General features: G+C 38.1%; 1 protein-coding gene across 3 annotated transcripts in view; it reads left to right on the top strand.

The window, feature by feature from the left end:
• The window catches only part of LOC100472805 (glutamate carboxypeptidase 2), a 79532-nt gene extending 57490 nt beyond the window's left edge, over positions 1-22042 (top strand). For all 3 annotated transcript variants that reach the window (XM_002927844.4, XM_019808572.2, XM_019808573.2), the window contains 6 exons: positions 4132-4223; positions 5796-5886; positions 9356-9620; positions 9897-9978; positions 12615-12707; positions 20912-22042. In XM_002927844.4, the coding sequence (XP_002927890.1) occupies positions 4132-4223; positions 5796-5886; positions 9356-9620; positions 9897-9978; positions 12615-12707; positions 20912-21101 (813 nt within the window). In that variant the 3' untranslated portion in view covers positions 21102-22042. The remainder of the gene's footprint in view (positions 1-4131; positions 4224-5795; positions 5887-9355; positions 9621-9896; positions 9979-12614; positions 12708-20911) is intronic.
• Positions 22043-24684: the final 2642 nt, after the last annotated feature.

The following is a 24684-nucleotide window of genomic DNA, read 5'->3' as shown; positions in this document are numbered from 1 at the left end:
ATGAGTCTCTTGTAGACAGCAAATGGATGGGTCATGTCTTTTTATCCAATCTTCAACCCTGTGGCATTTTATGGGAGCATTTAGGCCATTCACATTGTGACTGATTATTGACAGATATGATTTTAATGATGCCANCTATCTGATATGAGAATTGCTACTCCAGCTTTCTTTTGAGGTCCATTTGCGTGGAAGATGGTACTCCATCCCCTTACTCTAAGTCTGAATGCATCTTTGGGTTCAAAATGAGTCTCTTGTAGACAGCAAATGGATGGGTCATGTCTTTTTATCCAATCTGCAACCCTGTGGCGTTTTATGGGAGAGTTTAAGCCATTTAGATTGATAGAGATTATTGACAGATATGATTTTAATGATGCCATTTCTCTTTAAAGTCTTTGTATCGGTTGTGACTTGCTGTTCTGTATCACTCTTGGGGCCTTTTTACCTTTACAGAACCCCCTTAATATCTCCTGTAGGGCTGTTTTCGTGATTACGAAATTGGTCAATGACTGGCAATTCTGGAAGGTCTTTTATTTATCCATCAATTCTGAATGACAGCCTTGGTGGATAAAGGATCCTTGGCTGCATGTTTTTTTCTGTAAGAGCTTCAAAAATGGCCCCCCAGCCCTTTCTTTCATTCCAGGTCTGTGTAGACAGGTCTGACGTAATTCTGACACCTTTGCCTTGGTATGTGAGAAATTTCTTTGCCCTTGCTGCTTTCAATACTATATCCTTGGATCTAATATTTGCGAATTGCACTATGACGTGACGTGGCATAGGTTTGTCGTGGTTGAGCTTGGGAGGGGTCCTCTCTGCCTCCTGAACACGAATGTTTGTTTCCCTTTCTAGATTAGGGAAGTTTTCAGCTACAATTTGTTCAAATATGTCTTCTAGACCTCTGTTTTTCTCCAAGCCCCAGGGGTGCCATTGATTCTGACATTGGAACATTTCATTGAGTTAGTAATCTTCCTTAACCTACATTCTTGAGGGTGTATTTTTTTGAGTCCAGATTCTATTTTAGCTTTCTCTTCTACTAACCCATCCTTCAATTTCACTGATACGTTCCTCTGCCTCATTCACCCTGACCGTCAGAGCCTCTAGTTTGACTGCATTTGGCTCATAGAATTTTTAATTTCTGCCAGATTCGCTCTCATTTCCACCCTTAGAGATTCTATATTCTCCTCTGCCTCATTCACCCTGCTTTTTTCAAGTCTACACATCATCTTGACCATTGTTACTCTGAATTCCATTTCTGATAATTTGGTTTTATCCATATCCATTAGTCCTGTGGCAGAGGCCACAGACTCATTGTCTTTTCTTTTTTGGGGAGGATTTCTCCTTCTCATCATTCTGATGAGGATTGGTTGCGGGGTTGTCCAGAGCCCAAAATTATTGACCGGGATCCAGGCTGTGCGCCCTTGTTTTATAGGGATCTTAGGGAAGTGGGCTTCTTGATTTTTCAGCCTGCCTTCTGGGGGAGGGGCCTGCCGCGCCAATACTCAGGCTACCCTGTTTGGGTAGATGCTCTGTGTCCCCTGAGAGGGGGGATGGGGATGGACACACTGTGAGCTGGTATTTCCGGGCTTTTGTTTTCTGGGAGCTTTCCCTGGCAGTTTTCTGTGACTCTTCTTAGAGTCAGAGCAGCAGTGTCCATATCCTAGCCTCTGTCTCAGAACTTAGAGATAGCTGTCTGCTCTCCACTGAGCTCTTCTGGCCACTTTAACTCTGTTTCTGTTGGTGCTGCTAAACCTTGCAGCATCCCAGAATATGTGCCCCACACCCTGTGTCCCAGCCCTCACTTCCAGGGCAGGCATTTCTCTGTTCTTTGTGTTTCTAATACCGCCAGCTGCCAGCCACCCCCAGGTCCGCTCCTGAGCTCCCTGTTTCAGTGTGGTTCATGGGCACTCTGGAGCACAGGTTTTCAGTTTGGATGCCCCCGTGTTCCCAGGCTCACTGTCTCAGTCTCTTCTCTTGTGAGTGCCCCTCTGAGTCTGCCAGTCTGGCCGCTCCCCAGTGCAGGTGCTACCACTTCCCAGCGCCCAAGCGCAGAGGCTCCCTCCCCCTTCTGTTTCTCCTCTGATATCTGTGCGTGGTTTCAGGGCTCCCCACTTCGTACCTCAATACTCAGTGCTGGAGATGTTCATTTGTAGAGATCCAGATGTATCTTCCTGTGTCTCAGGCTGATTCCGTGGGTGTTCAGGATGGTCTGGTATATATCCAGCTCCATTCAGGGGACCAGCTGAAAACAGGGACCCCTACTCCTCCGCCATCTTAACTCCTCCCCCCCGAAGTTCTCTTTTAATTCTGACAGCAGCAGAAGATCCCAAACCTGCTGGAGAGATCATACCGGAATTCGTCTGGGACTGTCAGGCAACTCTTCACTTCCCTTGTCCTTATCCTCAGTCCACCAGGCCTAGGGTTCATCATAATGAAGTTGTTGCTTGGCAGATTTTTGTTTTACTGCTAATTACCTGATTTGAACTGGAAAGGAAAAAAAAATACTTGCCTATTTAATAGAATTACCAGTTGAAGTATAATTACCAAAGAAGACACAACTATTCCCCTTCAGTAAAGAATTTTAAGTAAGACTTAAATGTCATTAACCTTTGGTTTCAAAACCATGGAATGTAACCTTATAACTTAGCTTCTCCTCTAGGATTAGAAAAAAAAATAATTTGAAAAAAATCTATTCATGTCATTACTCAAGAGCTGCATCATTTGTCTGCCGTTTTATCAATTTCCATGAAGTGTGTAAAAATTTAAATATCTGAAACAGGGTGTTTCTGAGAATTTTCACCATTCATGTAATTTAAGGTAAGTGCTAAGGAAGCTCGGCAGTTATATTTGTTTACTGGCTGGTTTGGTGGCACCCAGGGACATTTGCAAAAACACTACTCTCTAGGTCAGATTTGAAATTTTGTGATGTTTGACTGTTTTGGAGTTTGTTTTATTCTGTTTTGTTTATTTGGGGAGAGTGATTCCTAGTATTTTACATTTGCATGATAAACTGAGAATTTAGTTCTGTATTTCTACACTGTTCTAAATGTGCATTTCTTAGAATAAATGGAACAGTGGTGTCCCTTATATCGAAATTTTGTGTCAATTTATAAATGAGTGAAATTCTTCTGTTCCTTATTTATTCATATTTTGTAAATTAAGATGTTAATAATATAATTTTTGTTAACCTAAGTTCTGACTCTCTCCTCATGCTTATGCAAATTTATTTGTGTTCCCGTAGACCTTTGCATCTAGCACATTGAATTACACATTTTTACTTGCAGTTCCTACTCATAGAGAGTATCTAATATGTCTTATTGAGCTTCGTATCCCTGGCATTCACACAAAGTCTTAAATGACATAAGTACTCTATATACTTTTAAAAATTGAATTTTTGGAAAATAGAACGTAGGGCTTTTATTAAGTGTAAAATAAAAACATTGTATACCATATAATGTATAGTGAAAAACCTGTGAATAGTTGATGGAACATTAACTAAAGTTTAGTTTGTGAAATGTTTTCAGCATAACATCTAATTTCAGGAATAGGTCTAGAACTCAATAATAGGTCATATTTTTTTCCTTGGTTTTCTCATCTGTAAAACCAGAAAATGTATTTAAAGTCCAATATTTAACACAATTACAATAAATACTCAATTAAATAAAATATTAATGCATTTGTTTTTAATATGTATTATTTAATGATTTATGCAACCTCACTGGCAAGAAGCAATATTAAAAGAAATACATTCTGTTAATCATCTTGCTTCCTTTCATTTTCTTTTTTATAGGAGGAGAGAAATGTGTTTTTGAGAGCAGCCTCCATCAATTCAGAAAAAATAGACTAAAAAATCTTACAATATGACCATTCATTTACATACACTGGCTTGGTAATAATTTGGCCTTCTTTTCCATACACTGCATGTATTTTTTATGATTGTCACACTTAAATATAATAGCATGAACATTTTCCCCTATTGTCAGAAACTTACTATTGTAGTTCTTAATGACAGCTTATGTGTAAATTGTATCACGTGCTTTGCTGAATCTAGTTATTCATTCCCTGGTTAATGGACATTTAAATTTTAAAATATCTGATTTATAAGTATTTTCTTTTTCTCCCTTTTAATTTGTGTAGCTCCAAAGCCCTGATGAAGGGTTTGAAGGCAAATCTCTTTATGAGAGCTGGAATGGAAAAAGTCCTTCACAGGAGTTCAGTGGCATGCCCAGGTAAGTAACCAAGACTCTCTACTAGATATAGTATGGGATTCGGTTGAATCAAAGTGTATTTTCTTTCAATGATAAAGAGAAGGCAACGCTTTGGTTCATGAATAAAATATTACTATGTGTCTTGAAGTTAAATCTATAGGCTATGGTTCTTTTTGAGCAGACAATATATATGCATGGTCCATAAATCAAAAGTTATAATGGTGGAAAGTAGTTCCCCTCTCATTTCTGTCCCCTTGTTACTCGATACATTTTCTTTTTTCTGAATATCATACAGTTAAAAAATATTTTGGTTACTGTAAAAAAAATACAGGCATCATTTCAATATTGGTTGGCTTAGAGGAATAAATCTCTCAGAGATATAGATTGATTATAGATAAGATTATACCTATCTAGAGTATGAATAATTAAAAATTATTGATAGGATTTACATCTGAATTATCTAATAAAACTTGTGCTCTTTTAACTTTATCATGAACAACAAATACAGATGATAAAATAAGTTGAGGGAAAATATTTTACAACTTAATCTTTAAAAAAAGTAACATGTAACTATGATTAAATTATTTATAGTAGGAAGTATAATTCAATCTTTGGCCCCTTTCATATCACAGAGAGCTCCTAAAATCTTTAGAATGTTCTAAATGATGAAAGAGACAGCATGTCTCTTGTTATGTTAGCAGGGTGACCTTTGGACCGCACCTAAGGATGGGGACTGATGGCCAGGAGAACCAACCATATACTTAGAGGGTTAGGACTTTCAGTCCCACCCCATGAGCAGAGGTTGAATCAATCTTCATTACATGCCTTTGTAATGAAGCCTCCATACAAACCCACGGAGACAGGTTTCAGAGAGCTTCCACGTTGGTGGATACATGGAATTTAGAGCAGAGTGGTGTGGCACCCCTGGGGAGGGCATGGATAGCTCTGCACCCTTTTCCCACACCTTGCCCTCTGCACCTCCTCCATCTGGCTGCTCCCAAGTTATATCCTTTTATAGTAAACAAGTGATCTAGTAAGTAAAATGATTCTCTGGATTCTAGAAACAGCTCTAGCAAATTAATTGAACACAAGAAAGGGAACTTGGGAATCTCCAATCTGTAGCCTGTTGGTCAGAAACACAGATAAAAACCTGGGTTTGTTATCTTCTTTGTTGTTGGCTTCTGAAATCAGTGGAGGGGCAGTCTTGTGGGACTGAGTCCTTCACCTGTGGAATCTGGTGCTACCCTCAGTCTCGGAATTGAGTTGAATTGGAGGACACCACCCAGCTGGTGTCCCAGAGTTTTGCTTGTCACTGGTATGGGGAAACACCAAACATCCCCATCCACATGTTGGAATTGGGTCCAGGAACCCAAAAAAGTAATGGTCGTTACTACCCAAAGCACTCTTATGGAAGTAAATATTTTGTGATCAGAACTGATAATCTTGTCAATCAGTTTTTGTTGTTGTTGTTTTCTGACATGATTTTTATAAAGAAAAATTGTATTTATAAGAGCAAGAATGAAGTTTAGTTAATCTTTAATTTATACTCACTGAAGAAACTACTCAGATAATCTCTTATTTTATCCCTAAAAGGATTAGTAAATTGGGATCTGGTAATGACTTTGAAGTGTTCTTCCAAAGACTTGGAATTGCTTCAGGCAGAGCACGGTACACTAAAAATTGGGTAAGTCTGTCAGTACATTTTTCAAGATTACGTATGAATATATTTTATCTTAAACAAATAATTCTGAATTTAAAAGGAGGGGTGATGTAAGCCCTAGAGAAATAGAGGAATTTGAAACAGAAGTAAAAACCCTATATCCTCAGAATTCTGAACTCATCCCTCAGTGTGTTCCAGCCTTCAGGATTGCTGTTGAGAAATTTGGTGCTATTTGATCCCTGATCCCTTGGCTCTGATTTTTTCCTTTTATTGAAATATAATTGGCATTCAATATCTTATTAGTTTCAGGTGTGCATCATAGTGATTCAGGATTTTTATACATTACAAAATGATCCCCACAATATCTAGTAACCATCTATTGATATGCAAAGTTATTACAATATTATTGACTATATTTCTAGTACTGTACTTTACACCTCCAGGACTTATTTTATCACTGAAAGCTTGTACCTCTTAACCCCCTTCACCTCTTTTCCCTACCCTCTAACCTCTCCCCTCTCTGGTAACCAACACCAGTTTGTTTTTTGTATCTGTAGTCTGTTCTTGTTTTATGTGTTCATTTGTTTTGTTTTTTAGATTCCACATATAAGGAATCGTGTGGTATTCGTCTTTCTCTGACTTATGTCACTTGGCAAAATACTCTCTAAGTCCATCCATATTGCAAATGGCAAGATTTCATTCTTTCTTATGGTTGAGTAATATTCCTCTGTGTGTGTGCTTATACATATACATATATGCGTGTGTGTGTGTGTGTGTGTGTATGTGTGTTCACCTATTAATGGACAATTAGGCTACTTCTATATCTTGGCTATTGTAAATAATGCAGTGAACATAGGGGTGCTTGTATCTCTTTGAATTGATGTTTTCATTGTCTTCAGATAAATACCCAGCAGTGGAACTTCTGGATTGTATGGTAGTTCTATTTTTAAATTTTTGAGAAATCTCCTTACTGTTTTCCATAGCAGCTGTACCAGTTTGCATTCCCACCAAGGGTGCATGAGGGTTCCTTTTCTCCACAACCTCCACAACACTTGTTATATTTTGCCTCTTTGATAATAGCCAATCTTCCAGGTGTTATGTGATATCTCATTGTGATTTTGATTTGCATTTCTCTGATGGTTAGTGATGTTGAACATTTTTTATGTACCTGTTGGCCATCTGTGTGTCTTCTTTGTAAAAATGTCTATTCAAATCATCTGCCCAGTTTTTTTTTTTTTTACCTCTGCCCAGTTTTTAATCAGATTGTTTGTATTTTTGATACAGAGTTGTGCAAGTTCTTTAACTATTTGGGAAAATAAATCCTTAATGAATGTATCCTGCTCAGTAGGTTGCCTTTTCCTTTTGTTGATGTTTCCTTTGCTGTGCAGAAATTTTTTATTTTGTTGTAGTCCCATGTGTATATTTTAGCTTTTGCTGCCCTTGCTGGAGGAGACTGGTTCAAGAGAATATTGCTGGGGTGCCTGGGTGGCACAGCGGTTAAACGTCTGCCTTCGGCTCAGGGCGTGATCCCGGCGTTATGGGATTGAGCCCCACATCAGGCTCTTCCGCTATGGGCCTGCTTCTTCCTCTCCCACTCCCCCTGCTTGTGTTCCCTCTCTTGCTGGCTGTCTCTATCTCTGTTGAATAAATAAATTAAAAAATCTTTTAAAAAAAAAGAGAATATTGCTAAGGCCATGTCAAAGAGCTTAGTGCTTATGTTTTCTTCCAAGAGTTTTAATATTTCAGGTCTTCAGTTCAAGTCTTTCATCAATTTTGAATTTATTTTTTGTGTATGGGGTAAGAAACTGGTCCAGTTTCATTCTTCTGCATGTAGCAGTCCAGTTTTCCCAGCACTATTTATTGAAGAGGCTGTCTTTTCCCCACTGTGTCATTCTTGCTTCCTTTGTTATAGATTAAATGACCACATATGTATGGATTTATTTCTGGGCTCTGTATTCTATGTCATTCATTGATCTATGTATCTGTATCCATACCAGTACCATGTTTTTTTTTAAAGGAAGATTTTAGTATGTTCCATGTGGCCCTTGGTGTATGTCTGTGCCTTGGTTATGCCATTTTTCCTTACACTGGGCTGGGTACAGAGTGGGCCCTTTGGTCTGGAAACATGTCTTACATTTGGAGGGAATGATTTTCTCTTTGATCACTTCTTCCTATTTTGTCTTTTTTGAGCTATTTTTTTTAAAAGATTTTAAAAGATTTTAAAAGATTCTCAGACTCTCAGGGGGAGCTGCAGAGTGGAGGGAGAATTATTATTGTTATTAAAGTTTCCTTTCATTCCATGCAGTACATCCTTACTCTTGAGTGATTTTCTTTTAGTTTGTGTGTTTGGTCTGTACCTTTCAAATCAAAGGCTGTTTTCAAATGTTTGGTCATCTTTGGCAACCTGTCTTATTTAGGAATTAGTCCATAAAAAGCTGACCAAAGCCCTGTATGCAAGGGTGGCCCTTGTCAAGTGGGAAGCTTCAGAGAAGAATGATTGAGAGTGCCTGTTCTAGATGCTTCATGGGGAAGTGACAACTGAGAATCTATAGGTCTTTTCTCTTGGACTAGTCTTTCCAGACAGGAAATCTTTAATCCTACCACTGGGGTAGGACTTAGGCAGGCTTAGATGGGGGTAGGGTGAGGGTAGATGTTAATATTATCTATGCTTTACTCATGAGAATACTACAGTAAAGAAAAGCTAATAATCTTTGGGTTAATAACCACTCAAAGTTATTTGGTAATAAATCCTAAAGCCTGGATTCAAACTCTAGCTGTCTAATTTTAGAATCCTAGCCTCTTCAACACGCCACTATAAAGTGTTCTTCTATATTAATAAAAAAAATAAACAACTAAGGCAAGCAAAAGGCATAAATCAGCAATTCATAGTTTGAAAACTTCTTGTCTCTTGCCTTTTATGTATGTTCTTGGTGTCTTCATATATCTGAGCATTCCTTCTCTCTCTTTCGTGAGATTTTGGATCCACTACTGAATTCCTCACTGCATGGACTCTTCATGTTTCCGCATGCTGTTTGCCAGAGAATCATCCATTCGTGGAATTTTAATCATTAACAATTTGCAGCATTACCCTATATAATATTGTATAATGTTCATTTACAATTGCCTCCAACAATTCCTTGTCTTCTTAAATTGTTTGTACTGAAATGCAACATTATCTTGTCTTTGTTTCAGAAACGTTTTCACATCTGTATCCTTGAAGGCAAGACTGTTAGGTCTTTACAGATAATTTTTATACTATCATTTATGTTATGTACACATATTTTTTAATTACAAATCTGGGTATATTTTAATATTATAATATTAACCCTTTATTAAGTGGCTTATTGAGGTTCTTAAATACATTCCTTTATTCATTACTGACCAAAACAGTTTTACTAGTATTAATAGTAAATATTGTACTATACATTTTATTATAAGCTATCTTACAAGAGATATATTTTTTTTGTTTTTGTTTGTTTGTTTGTTTTTATAGGCAACAAACAAATTCAGGAGCTATCCATTGTATCACAGTGTCTATGAAACGTATGAATTGGTGGAAAAGTTTTATGATCCAACTTTTAAGTATCACCTCACTGTGGCCCAGGTTCGAGGAGGGATGGTATTTGAACTAGCCAATTCCATAGTGCTCCCATTTGACTGTCGAGATTATGCTATAGTTTTGAGAAAGTATGCTGACAAAATCTACAATATTTCAATGAAACATCCACAAGAAATGAAAACATACAGTGTGTCATTTGGTATGCTACACTTCCTCTTTCAAAATTCAATATCTGTTTCAATTAATCTCTGAAATGTTATGATCTGCCTTAGTGTCCTTATTATTTATTGCCAGTCCGTGTGATCAGATACTTTGTTTACATCTATAAATGTATGTGCTATTTCACTGATGCTTCTCTTGTAATATATAAAATATAAATACCGTGTAAAATGCAGAAGAGAACAAACAGCTTCCTATATTGTTCCCTTTGCATAAGCCATAGAACAATGCCATTAGGCCCCGATTTCTATTTCAGATTCGCTTTTCTCTGCTGTGAAGAACTTTACAGAAATTGCTTCTAAGTTCAGTGAAAGACTTCAAGACTTGGACAAAAACAAGTATGTTCTACATTTTTAAGTTATGCCTGTGATAGATACAATGAAAAAGAGATACTAATTACATCTTTGTTGCTGAAATATCTTTGGAAAATGTTTTGCTCCCTTCTGTCTCTCCACTGTAAGGCATCTTGTACAGGGCTGCCATATCTCTCTAAGACCCATCTCTAACTTTCTGAGTGGCAGCCATGTACTGAGGAATGCCAGTGCCTCCTTAACTACCAGCTATTAGTTACAAAATTCCCACCTTAGCACTGAAGGTCCTCCGCTGTGTGACCCTAGGTTTTTCTAGCTTTGTCTCTTGTTCTTTCAGTGTCTGTCCATCATATTTCAACTAAATTCTCCCATTTTCAGAACACACCTTCTTTTCTTCATCTTCTTAATGTCATTACCTCCAGAGTTCCTCATTTCCACTTCCACCTGGTAAAATTCTTTCTCCAGAATAACAAGTATTGAGAAGCCAGTTTTCTCCCAATATTAAGCATTTAGGATTAATCCTGTGTGAAATCACCAAAGTAAGCATAGTTGGAATAGAACTTTAAGATGGGAGAAAAATAATGTGAGGGTATTAAAGAACTTCTTTTAAAGTGGAATTTTGAGAGGGAACATCAATTTTATATTAAGCCTGTTATGATGATACAAATATCAAATCCTTGGGGACTGATGCAAAAGTACGTAGAAAGATAAGAGCAGACAGTCCATATTCAACAATAATGTTGTTTAAGCTCTTCTAGGAACTGATAAGAAAGTGAGTTCAGAAGCTCACTTGAAATTGCTTGCAAACATAAGCAATGGTTGTAGAAGAATTCTTTACTAAAAGTTGAAATTTCTTGGAAGTGAAATTCCAAGTTTAGAAGCAATAGGGAAATGATAAAACAGGTTTGAGAACACTGAAATGGCTAATAATATGAAAGTTAATCATCAATAGCAAAGATAGAAGACTGGGAAACTTCTTTTCCAGCATAATAATGTTTATTTATGATCATGTTTATAATATAAACATTATAAAAATATTTTTTGAAAATTGGAAAGAAAATCCAAAAGAATAAGCTGAAAATGTTGGCAATTGGCAAGATAATTCAAAAAGAAGACACTACCTGTACAGAAACAGATACAAAAAAAATTAAAATTCACTACTGTTTAAAAAATACAGATGAAAATAATGTCATACTATTTTCAAAATAACCTTATGCTGTTTTCATATAAACTTACTAATGATTTAAAACTTGTTTGTACACATTGCACCAGATGGTGCCCTGGAGCAGATGCTCCCACACTTTTCTGATAGCATTGTGAATTGTTTTAAAAACCTTTTTGAAAAAGAATAAATAAAAAATAAAAATCTTTTTGAAAAGCTTAAATACATGCTGTTAAAGTTTCAAGAGCCATATACAGGTTCTTAGACTTGGCCGTACTATTTCCATTTCTTAGACATTTTCGTCAGGAAAGAGTTTCAAGTTTGGAGAGAAAAAAGGGCTTCTCAGAGAAAGATATGAATTATAATACCAAACAATTCAAGGGGCTAAACATCCAACTGATTTCAGTTCAGGTCATGATCTCAGCATCATGAGATGGATGGATCCACATGTCAGGTTCCATGCTGGGCTTGGAGCCTGCTGAAGATTCTCTCTCTTTCTGCCCCTATTCAACCCCTCCCCTGCTCATGCTATCTCTTTAAAAAAATTTTAATTAAAAAATAAAAAATTCATTTAAAAAATAACAAATAATTCAAAATGGTCAATACCTAAGAGGAGAGAAATTACTAAAAAAATTAGATGTCTGCCAATTTGAACATTTTATAAGCATAAAATAGTTGATTATAAAGAAAATATAATGTAAGATATTTACAATAAAATGTGAAGTAAACAAAAAATATTTAAAATTGCAAATAAAGTTTGATTGCATTTTTATTGAACAAATGTAGAGAAAAACTCAAAGTAAACCAGGTAGCATAATAATTGTCATCCTGGGGTGAATATGGGATTTTTTCCCCTTATACTTTACAGTACTCTCCAAATTTTTGTGTGGGTAAAAAATTAAAAGTAAATCAACAATGAGAAATAAATCTTAAGGAGATTCAAAACACCATATATTCTCTGAATTTGATTTTTTGTCCTTAAAAATTATGATGTTTCCTCCCTCTGGAAAAGGACCTTATGGAAACAGATTATGATTTTCTAGGACATTTGGCTTTAATAATAATAAAAATAAAATAAAAACATTGGCTATCATTTGGTAAATTAGTATAATTTTCCAGGAACCCTACTAAGCATTAATAGACTATCCCACTCAATATCAAAATCACTTCTTTGAGTAGATTATTAGGATACCTAAGATAAAAAATGTCTTACCTATATTTAAATACCTAGGTTTGTCAATTAGTTATTATTTCAATATAAATAAAAAGTATTGCTGACTTTTTCAACTGGCACAGATAACTTTCTGTGGTATTATAAGCCTCAGCAGAGTAGTATTTTATAGGATTTTAAAAATGTAACTGTGTGGGCTATTGTTCTTGATTTGCATATCATAGGTATTTAAGATGTATTACTTATGTTTAGTTTTTTTGTGAATTTTTACTTTGCTGTGCAGTGCACGCTTTCTCATGAAGTGACAGCTGTATTTGTTTTCTTATTTAGCCCAATATTATTGAGAATTATGAATGATCAACTGATGTTTTTGGAACGAGCATTTATTGATCCTTTAGGATTACCAGACAGGCCTTTCTATAGGTAAGAATGCAAATATGACTCCTCATTATATCCTTTTTTTCTTATTTTTTGCACTGCGGAAAAAATATAGTTGATTTATTGTAAGCAAATAGAAATTTCAAAATATATATAGCAAATGATGTATTATTTCTTCATATAATGTAATATGATTGCTACATTTTCTTTTTTATATCTTTTTTACTTCAGATTATAATTTAATATATGTTCATTGTAGGAAATTTAGAAGATCAACAGAGTCACAAGTAGAAAATAAAAATCACCCCAATTCCGTTGGTTAGTTATAAAATCATGCTTATACATGGTTTATATAATTTTAGCCCCCTCTCATTTTAAATATATTTGACTTATGTATTTATACACATAAGACATAATAAATATATGTAAAATGTATAAAATGTGAGGAAGAAAAAGGATAGCAGAGGAGTAGGGGACCTTTTTTCAGCTGGTCCCCTGAATCGAGCTGGGTATCTACCACATCATCCTGAACACCCATGAAATCATCCTGAGACATAGGAAGATACATCAGGATCTCTACAAATGAACATCTCCGGCACTGAGTATTAATGTACCAAGCGGGGAGCCATGAATCCATGCACAGGTATTGGAAGATAAATAGAAGGGGGAGGGCGCTCCCACCACGTTCAGGCACTGGGAAGCAGTAGCCACCTGCACTGGGGAGCGGGTGGATTCGTGGACCGGTACCCACGAGAAAGATTAAGACCGGGAGCCTGGGAACGCCTGTGCGACCAGTTTGAAAACTGGAGTTCTGGAGTGCTCACTGGAACCAGACTGAAACCAGGAGCTCAGGAGCCCATGAGACCAGACTGAATATCTGAGCTCCGGAGCACACACTCGAACCAGACTGAAAACCGGAGCTCAGGAACGCACGCTTGAGTTACACTGAAACCTGGTGCTCGGGAGCATGTGCAACCAGATTGAGACAGGGAGCTCAGGAGCGCGTGCAGGAACTGGGGACAGCTGGTGGTGTTAGAAGCAAAAAGGAGAGAAACTTGCCAGCGCTCACAGGGACTCTCCCTGGGAGAGTGGCTGCGGGGCGCACAACCCGGGACGCTGTGGGGTTTTTAGCAGCACCGACAGAAACAGAGTTAAAGTGGCCACAAGAGCTCAGTGGAGAGCGGACTGCGATCTCTATGTTCTGAGACAGAAGCTAGGATATGGCCACTGCTGCTCTGACTCTCAGAAGAGTCACAGAAAACTGCCAGCAAAAGCCACCAGAGAACAAAACCCTGGAAATACCGGTTCACATTGTGCCCATCCCCCCCCCACAGGGGACAGGGCAACTCTAACCAAACAGGGTTGCCTGAATATCAGCATGGCAAGCCCCTCCCCCCAGAAGGCAAGCTGAAAAATCAAGAAGCCCACATCCCTAAGGTCCCTATAAAACAAGTGCACATGGCCTGGGTCCTGGTCAATAACTTGGGCTCTGGGCATCCCTCAACCTCTCCTCATCAGAATGACCAGGAGGAGGAATCCCCAGCAAAAAAGGAGACAGAGACTGTGGCTTGTGCCACAGCACTGATGGATATGGATATAACCAAATTGTCAGAAATGGAGCTCAGAGTAACAATGGTCAAGATGATGTGTAGGCTTGAAAAAATATTAAGGAAAATACTAACAAGAATATAGAATCTCCAAGGGCAGAAATGATAGCGAATCTGGCAGAAATTAAAAATGCTATGAATCAAATGCAGTCTAAACTGGATGCTTTGATGGCCAGGGTAAATGAGGCAGAAGAACGAATTAGTGAATTGGAAGATGGAATGATAGAAAAGAATGAAAAAATGGGAATTTGGCTCAAAAAAATCCAATCTCAAGAATGTAGATTACAGGAGATCACTGACTCAATGAAACGTTCCAATGTCAAAATCATCGGCATCCCCAAGAGAGTGGAGAAAGAGAGAGGTCTAGAAGAGATATTTGAACAAGTTGTAGCTGAGAATATCCCAAACCTGGCAAAGGAAACAAGCATTTGTGTCCAAGAAGCAGAGAGGACACCTCCCAAGATCAATGAAGAACAGACCTACACCACGTCACATAATAGTACAATTCACAAGTATTAGATCCAAAGATACAATCTTGAAAGTGGCCAGGGAGAAGAGAATCCACACCTACAGAGGGAGGAACATCAGAGTAACATCAGACCTATCTATAGAGACTTGGCAAGCCAGGAAAACTTGGCAAGGCATATTCAGAGTACTAAGTTAGAAGAACATGCAACCAAGGATCCTTTATCCAGCAAGGCTGTCATTCAGAATGGATGGAGAGACAAGGACCTTCCAAGACTGGCAGAAACTGAAAGAATATGTGACCACCAAGCCCTACAAGAAATATTAAGGGGGGTTCTATAATAAGTTAAAAGACCCCAAGAGGGATACAGAACAGAAATTTACAATCTTTACAAACAAAGACTTTACAGATAACATGACATCATTTAAATCATATCTCTCAATAATCACTCTCAATGTGAATGGCCTAAATGTTCCTATAAAATGCCACAAGGCTGCAGAATGGATAAAAAGACATGACCCATCCCTATGCTGTCTACAAGAGACAATTTTGAACCTAAAGATACATCCAGACTGAAAGTGAAGGGATGGAGAACCATTTTTCATGCAAACAGACCTCAAAAGAAAGCTGCGGTAGTAATTCTTATATCAGGCCAATCGGATTTTAAGCTAAAGACTGTAGTTATAAATACAGAAGGAAGGCCATATCATTCTCAAAGGGTCTAACCAACAAGAGGATAGAACAAATATAAATATATGCCACAGCACCAACAATATTTCCTTCAGTGAACAATATAAAAATGAAATGACAATTCAAAAGTACAAAAATTATCTATGCCCCCAACAGGGGAGCAGCTAGATACACAAGCCAACTCTTAAACGGAATAAAGAGACAGATCGATAATAATATGTTAATAGTAGGGGACCTCAATGCTCCACTCTCAGCAATAGACAGATCATCTAAGCAGAAAATCAACAAAGAAACAAGAGCTTTGAATGACATACTGGACCAGATGGACCTCATTGATTTATACAGAACACTACACCCCAGAGCAACAGAATACACATTCTTTTCAAATGCACATGGAACTTTCTCCAGAATAGACCATATACTGGGTCACAAAACAGGTCTCAACCGATACCAAAACACTGAGATTATTCCCTGCATATTCTCAGACCACAATACTTTGAAATTGGAACTCAATCACAAGCAAAAATTTGGAAGAAACTCAAACACTCGGAAACTAAGAGCCATCCTGCTTAAGAATGATTGGGTAAACCAGGGAATTAAAGATGAGCTTAAGCAATTTACAGAAACCAAAGATAATGAAAGCACATCTATCCAAAACCTGTGGGACAAGGCAAAGGCGGTCCTAGGGGGAAAACACATAGCCATCCAAGCCTCACTCAAAAGAATAGAACAATCTAAAACACAGTTTTTATATTCTCACCTCAAGAAGCTGGAGCTAGAACAGAAGAACAGGCCTAATCCACGCACGAGAATGCAGTGGATCTCATTAGAGCAGAGATCAATGAATTAGAAATCAGGAGCACAGTAAAGCAGATCAACAAAAGAAGCTGGTTCTTTGAATGAATCAATGAGATCGACAAGCCACTGGACAGACTTATTCAAAATAATAGAGAAAGGCCTAAATTAGTAAAATTATGAATGAAAAGGGAGAGATCACGACCAACACCAATGAAATAGGAAGGATAAGTAGAAACTATTCTCAACAACTATATGCCAATAAATTAAACAACCTGGAAGAAATGGGTGCCTTCCTGGAAACCTATAAACTACCGAGTCTGACACAAGAAGAAATTGATTATCTAAACAGACCGATTAATTATGAAGAGATTGAAGCAGTGATCAACCCCCTCCCAATTCAAACTGAGGGCTTCAGAGGGGAGAGGGGGTGGGGGAATGGGATAGGATGGTGATAGGTAGTAAGGAGGGCACGTATTACATGGTGCACTGGGTGTTATACACAACTAATGAATCATCGAACTTTACGTCAAAAACTAGGGATGTACTGTATGGTGACTAACATAATATAATAAAAAATATTATAATAAAAAAAAAAACCTCCTCCAAAACAAGAGTCCAGGGCCCAATGGATTCCCCCGGGAGTTCTACCAAACATTCAAAGAAGAAATAATGCCTATTCTTCTGATGCTGTTTCAAAAAATAGAAACAGAAGGAAAACTACCAAAGTCATTCTATGAGGCCAATATTACCTTGATCCCCAAACCAAGCAAAGACTCCACCAAAAAGGAGAATTACAGACTGCTATCCCTGATGAATATGGATACCAAAATTCTCAAAAAATCCTAGCTAATAGGGTCCAACAGTACATTAAAAGGATTATCCATCACAACCAAGTGGAATTCATCCCTGGGATGCAAGGGTGGATCAACATTTGCAAATCGATCAGTGTGCTAAATCACATCAACAACAAAAGCGTCAAGACCATATAATCATCTCAATTGATGCAGAAAAAGCATTTGACAAAATACAGCATCCTTGCCTGATTAAAACTCTTCGGAGTTTAGGGATAAGAGGGCACATTCCTCAATTTCATAAAAACCATCTATGAAAAGCCTATAGTGAATATCATTCTCAATGGGGAAAAGCTGAAAGCCTTTCCCTTAAGATCAGGAACATGACAAGAATGCCCATTCTCACCATTATTATTCAACATAGTACTAGAAGTCCTTGCAACAGCAATCAGACAACAAAAGGGGATAAAAGGTATTCAAATCAGCAAAGAAGAAGTCAAACTGTCTCTCTTCACAGATGACACGATACTCTATATGGAAAACCCAAAAGACTCCACCCCCAAATTACTAGAAGTTATAGAGCAATTCAGTAATGTGGCAGGATACAAAATTAATGCTCAGAAATCAGTTGCATTTCTATACCTGAACAATGAGACTGAAGAAAGAAAATTAGGGAGTTGATTCCATTTACAATACCACCAAAAATCATACAATATCTCAGAATTAACTTAACCAGAGAGGTAAAGGATCTATATTCTAGAAACTACAGATGACTCTTGAAAGGCATTGAAGAAGACACAAAAAGATGGAAAAATATTCCATGCTCATGGATCAGAAGAATAAACGTAGTTAAAATGTCCATGCTACCCAGAGCAATCTATACTTTCAATGCCATCCCGATCAAAATACTAATGATATTTTTCAAAGAGCTAGAACAAACAGCCCTTAAATTTGTGTGGAACCAGAAATGACCCCGAATCGCCAAGGAAATGTTAAAAAGGAAAAACAAAGCTGAGGGCATCACGTTGCCTGATTTCAAGCTATACTACAAAGCTGTGATCACCAAGACAGCACGGTACTTGCACAAAAACAGACACATAGACCAATGGAAGAGAATAGAGACTCCAGAAATGGACCCTTGGCTCTATGGGCTACTAATCTTTGACAAAGCAGGAAAAATGACAGTCTCTTCAATAAATGGTGCTGGGAGCATTGGATAGCTATATTGCAAAAGAATGAAACTTGAGACTCTCTCACACCATACACAAAGATAAACTCCAAATGGATGAAATACCTCGATGTGAGACAGGAATCCATCAAAATCATAGAGGAGAACATAAGCTGTAACCTCTTTGCAATCGGCCACAGCAAGTTCTTTCATGACACATCTCCAAAGGCAAGAGAAAGAAAAGAAAAAATGAACTTGTGTGGGACTACGTCAAGATTAAAATTTTCTGCAGGGCCAAGGAAACATTAAAAAAAACTAAGAGGCAGCCCACAGAATGGGAGAAGGTATTTGCAAATGACATTACAGATAAAAGACTAGTATCCAAGATCTATAGAGAACCTCTCAAACCCAATACACGAGAAAACATAATTAATCAAATCAAAAAATGGGCAGAAGATATGAAAAGACACTTTTCCAATGAAGTCATACAAATGGCTAACAAACACATGAAAAAATGTTCAAAATCATTAGGCATCAGGGAAATTCAAATCAAAACCACCTTGAGATACCACCTTATGCCAATTAGAATGGCAAAAATTGACAAGGCAAGAAACAACAAATGTTGGAGAGGATGTGCAGAAAGGGGAACACTCTTATACTGTTGGTGGGAATGCAAGTTGGTCCAGCCACTTTGGAAAACAGTGTGAAGATCCCTCAAAAAGTTAAAAATAGGGGCACCTGGGTGGCTCAGTTGTTAAGCGTCTGCCTTCAGCTCAGGGCGTGATCCCGGCGTTATGGGATCGAGCCCCACATCGGGCTCCTCTGCTGGGAGCCTGCTTCTTCCTCTCCCACTCCCCCTGCTTGTGTTCCCTCTCTCGCTGGCTGTCTCTCTCTCTCTCAAATAAATAAATAAAATCTTTTAAAAAAAGTTAAAATTAGAGCTACCCTATGATCCAGCAATTGCGCTACTGGGTGTTTACCCCAAAGGTATGGACGTAGTGAAAAGAAGGGCCATTTGCACCCCAATGTTCACAGCAGCATTGTCCACAATAGCTAAATTGTGGAAGAAGGCAAGATGCCCTTCAACAGACAAGTGGATTAAGAAGATGCGGTCCATATATACCATGGAATATTACTCGGCCATCAGAAAGCATGATTACCCAACATTTTCAGCAACATGGACAGGACTGGAGGAGGTTATGCTAAGTGAAATAAGTCAAGCAGAGAAAGACAATTATCACATGGTTTCACTCATTTATGGAACATTAGAAATAGCAGGGTAGATTGGTAGGAGAAGAAAGGGTAGAATGAAGGGGGAGGTAAACAGAAGGGGGAATGAATCACAGGAGACTATGGACTCTGGGAAACAAACTGAAGGCTTCAGAGGGGAGGGGGGTGGGGAATTGGGGTAGGCTGGTGATGAGTATTAAGGAGGGCACATATTGCATGTTGCACTGGGTGTTATATGCAAACAATGAATCATGGAACACTACATCAAAAACTAAGGATCTACTGTATGGTGACTAACATAACATAATAAACAAATTTTTAAAAATATATAAAATGTATATTTATATACTCTCCTAATGTTCACATTTTTTCTAATTTTTGACAATTATAAATATTTCTGCTAAACATCAGTGATGAACATTAAGTTGATCTTACTAAGAATTGCAGAACAAATTAGATCAGTGACTACTGAGAAATGGCCCTGTCTTTCTGTTTATGGATTACCAAAGGATCAGAATTAGGAGTAAGGGCATCATCCAAACATGATGAGTGGTTTCTCAATGGCAGCTTAATTGTGCTTCTTTCCTTCTTTACCTCTTTGGGAACTTATCTTTCCCTTCATGGGTTATGACATGAACTGACATAGGTCTTTCAATAAAATATCACCTTCTACCTAGGTCATGTTACACTTTCAAAATTGTTTTTAATGATTGTTCATGCTTTAAGCTAAGTGTTCTAATACGTTAGTGTGTCTTCTTTTTTAAAGAGAAAAACACAAGAGTATGTTGGCAGGTCACAAAGAGGACTTTAATAATCGCAACTGTGCTACATTTCAGAGGGTAGAGTGGGATAGTGAAAAGTCAGTACTTATTTGCAGTCTAGCTTGAGACTAATCACTTAAATGTCTCAAATCTCAATTTCTTCCTTTTTGAAATGCTATTAGCAACTTTGTAGAGTTTTTTTTAAGATTTATTTATTTTTTTTAGAGAGAGGTTGCACGTGTGCGTGCAAGTGGGAGGAGGGGCAGAAAGAGAGGGAGAGAGGGATCAAGAAGCAGACTCCCCACTTGAGCGGGGGGCCTGATGAAGTACTGGATCCAAAGATCCTTAGATCATGGTATGAGCTGAAACCAAGAGTCGGAGGCTTAACCAACTCAGTTACCCTGGTGGTAGCATTTATTTTTAAGAAATAGAAAAATTATAGGCAAATCATTTAATTGCAAGCATGATCCATAGTAGGTGACAAGCTATTGGGGCTATCATTGTTACTTTTGTTGCTCTGAACCACATTAAGTCCTCTGTTTAAAGTTAAAACATAATTAACACATACTTCATAGACTGGTTTTTGGAGATGATTAAACTTGTAGTTTAGCTGACAAGTGGCTTATTCGAATTATAAAATTAGAATTGTGCAGTCCAGGATTTGTAGAGTGCTCCTGTTTTTCTCGTGTTATGTATCATTTGGGCACCTGATAGACACCAAACTGTTTTTATCAACAGGCACATCATATATGCTCCCAGCAGCCACAACAAGTATGCAGGGGAGTCATTCCCAGGAATTTATGATGCTCTGTTTGATATTGAAAGCAAGGTGGATCCTTCCGAGGCCTGGGGAGAAGTGAAGAGACAGATCTCCATTGCAGCCTTTACAGTGCAGGCTGCAGCTGGGACCCTGAGAGAAGTAGCCTGAGGTGGTTCTTCAGAGATCCTTCTTTGAATAGGTATGGTCTATCACTCAGAAAGAATCATGAAAGGTGTATTCCGAATTAGGAGTAAGGGCATCATCCAAACATGGTGACTGGTTTCTAAAAAAATAAAGTTAATACACATACACATCTTAGCATTTGTTTTTCTTCTCCTTTTGAATCAAAAAAGAAAGAGAGACAATTTTTATTCTGTAATTATAGAAGGTTATTCCAAATTTGAACTGTTAAAATTAACTTTCTCTCCTCCAATCCCGTCCATGTTGCTGCAAATGTTGTGAAATCGTTCTTTTTGATGGAGAGTAATATTCCATTGTATATATGCACCACATCATCTTAATCCAGTCATCTGCTAAAGGGCATCTCGGCTCCCTCCACAATTTGGCTATTGTGGACAATGCTGCTAAATTAAGGCAAACACCTACTATATTAAAACTCCTATGCGGCATTATAGGGGATAGAGTCTAATTCAGCACTGGTGTCGACCCTGCTGGCCACCCAGGGCTGACAGATCACTATCTTAGCAAACTAGTTGAGCTACTCTGATCTAATCACACTGCTGGTAATTATAGTCACTCTATATGATAAATGATAATTATTTTTATTTAATTAGCAAATATCCTATTTATATCAAAGGGTATATATAACATATGTACAGTAAAAAATAATAAAGAAATGAACATTGGTAGAACTGCCCTCCCACAAATAACCAGATTAAGAAAAGGAATGTTACCAATATCTTTGAATCCCCCATCTACCACTGACCAGTGTGCCTTCATCTTCTGCCAGAGATACTCACTTTCTTGAATCTTACGTGAATCTTTCTGTTATTTATCATTATACCATACAGGCCTATATTCCTTATGTGTTTTTGGCTTTGTGTATTTTTTTTAACTGTTTATAAATAAAATCATACTGTGTATCTATTTTCTAAGACTTGATTTTTTCAGTCACCTTTGAAGGTGCATCCATGTGTCATTGGGGCTGGAGTTCACAAGGGTTCACTGACGTGGAACAATTCACTTGCATGAATATAACATTTACCGGTCAGGGTCCAGTTAAGACAGAGAAACCACATGGCAACATAAGTAGGTAAAGTTAATATAAAGAATGATTAGTTATGGTAGCATTGCAGTAATGAGATACTATCTAGTTAAAGGTAAAGAGAACTCTAAAGAATGTAAGTATAACAGGTCCAAGGAGCAGTCACTATCCCAAGGGCTGAGATGGAACAGCCAGTGAAGAATTTCCCCCATGCCATGGGCCTTGCTGAACAGCAGAAAGATACTGTGGTGCTGTGCAGAATTTGCAACCCCCCCCCCCGAAACCTGTACTCTAGGTCACCTTAGAAAACTGATTCAAGGGAATTGCCTTGCCAGAAGCTCTTTACCACCAAACAAACCAAGGGCAGTGTTAGAAGAAGCTCCTGGCTACTGAGTACTGGCCACCATGAACTGCAAGAAGCAAGTGTTATGGCAGCAGCCTACACTACAGGACAGGGACACTGCAGGACAGGGGTGCTGCAGGATGGGGACACTGCAGGACGGGGGTGCTGCAGGATGGGGGCGCTGCAGGATGGGGGTACTCAAGGATGAGAGCAATGGTGAAGCCATGTATGCTATATGACCCAGATGCTGAAATCATTTGCATGCAGAAGCCTGCCAGCTGAGCCTTTGGGAACCAGGAAGGAAAACCCCTTCCTGCAATGTGTCTACAATGTCTTCTACTCTCAAAGTTTAACACCATGTCTCTTGGCAAAGAAGAAGTTTTTAAAGAACCTAGATATATTTACAAAGAGCAGACAATGAAGATTAAGTCTGGAGCAAAGAAGCAATACATTGAATAGCTGACACATAATAGAATGCATTTATTCATTTTTCTGCTGGTGGGAGTTTGGAATGTTCTCTGCCTTTTGCTCCTAACAACACATCTCCCAATACAAATATTCAAGTTATTCTCTTTTCTGACACCATCTACCCATAAATGAAATGTCTGGGTAGTAAAATGTGTACATCTTTAATTTTACTGGGCAATGTGAAATTGTTACACTTATTTTATTCACTTATATTCCCAATGCAAAGTAATCATCTTATACAAAAGAATAGAAATAAAAAAATTGGCAGATTAGAGAAATATGAAGAATTTAGTGTTCTAGAATCCAAGGAGAATATAGGAGAACAATCTATATATTTAGCAACAGATCATGTAAGGTTTGTGAAGATACACTAAGGAGTGTGATTCTTTTCCTGTATAAAAAGCCGTGCAGGGTAGACAAATGGGAGATTTACATTTTAGGAAGCACTCTGGCCTAGGCATAGATGATTTGGAAAGGCATTAATTCAGCAAGAGATCACAACCTGAATTTTTTCTCATAACACCTGTGTCACCCAGACCTTCACCCTCAGAAAAGACAAGACTTCCCTTTCATCCTTCACATTTCATCTCTTCTGCAAAGACTTCCAGGATATTTACCCATTCCCTATATCTTAACCCCTACCAATTTTTAGGAACAAGTCTGGATCATGACTGTGGCTCCAGTGTCTCTCTACCAGGATGCAGAGTCCTCAGCGTCTGCTCATCTTTGAATAGCCAGTAGTGTGCACATGGAACTGTGTCTGGGAGACAATGTGTTTGGCAAATGGTGTGTCTGGGAAGTGATGTGCTCAGCACTAAGATTTCAGCAATGCCTTGTAATGGGATTTGACTGAGCATGCTAACAGGCTTTTATTGACGTCAGTGTTAGACATTTGGACAATATTGTGGGTGATGCAGGGGACTGGGGAAAGGTAAACATTACCATTCTAAAAAATGGATAAAAACCCACACAATACTGGAAAGTATTGTGAACTTTCAGTCAAATTGTAAACATGCAAAAAGCATTCCCACAAAACATTTTCTGTAATCCCAGGGCTTAATAACATATTTTAGCAATACATTTATTGTAACTGTCATTCAAAAGAGGTCGTATGGTGACGGGGAACCTGGGTGGCTTGGTTGGTTAAGCGTCTGCCTTTGGCTCAGGTCATGATCCCAGAGTCCTGGGATTGAGCCCCACATCAGGCTCCCTGCTCAGCAGGGAGTCTGCTTCTCCCTCTCCTCTGCCCCCCAACTCTCCGCGCTTGCGCACATGCTTTCTCTCTCTCTCTCAAATAAATAAAATCTAAAAAAAAAAAAAAAAAAAAAACAACCCAAAAAGGTGCGTACAAGAGGTCGTGCAGTGACGGTCAGAAGCACAGCTTTGGGAGACAGACTGCCAGTTCAAACCCTGCTCCTTTCACTTGGAATATGATTATAGGCAAATTATTAAGGCTCTCTTAAGTTTCTTAATCTATAAAATGGGTGTTAAACAGTATTTCATTGGGTTGCTGTAAGGAATAAAAGAGCTAGTACATGCAAAGCACTTAGAACAGTGCCCAGCATATAATTACTAATCAATATATGTTTAATATTGTCATTTGAGTGGTAGGGTATTTCTTTTTTTTTTTTTTTAAGATTCTATCTATTTGACAGAGATAGAGACAGCCAGCGAGAGAGGGAACACAAGCAGAGGAAGTGGGAGAGGAAGAAGCA

Source organism: Ailuropoda melanoleuca, chromosome 8 (genome assembly GCF_002007445.2).
Source record: "Ailuropoda melanoleuca isolate Jingjing chromosome 8, ASM200744v2, whole genome shotgun sequence".
Lineage (NCBI taxonomy): Eukaryota > Metazoa > Chordata > Mammalia > Carnivora > Ursidae > Ailuropoda > Ailuropoda melanoleuca.
The sequence above is the reverse complement of the archived record's forward strand: the minus strand, read 5'-3'. Positions and strand labels throughout refer to the sequence as shown.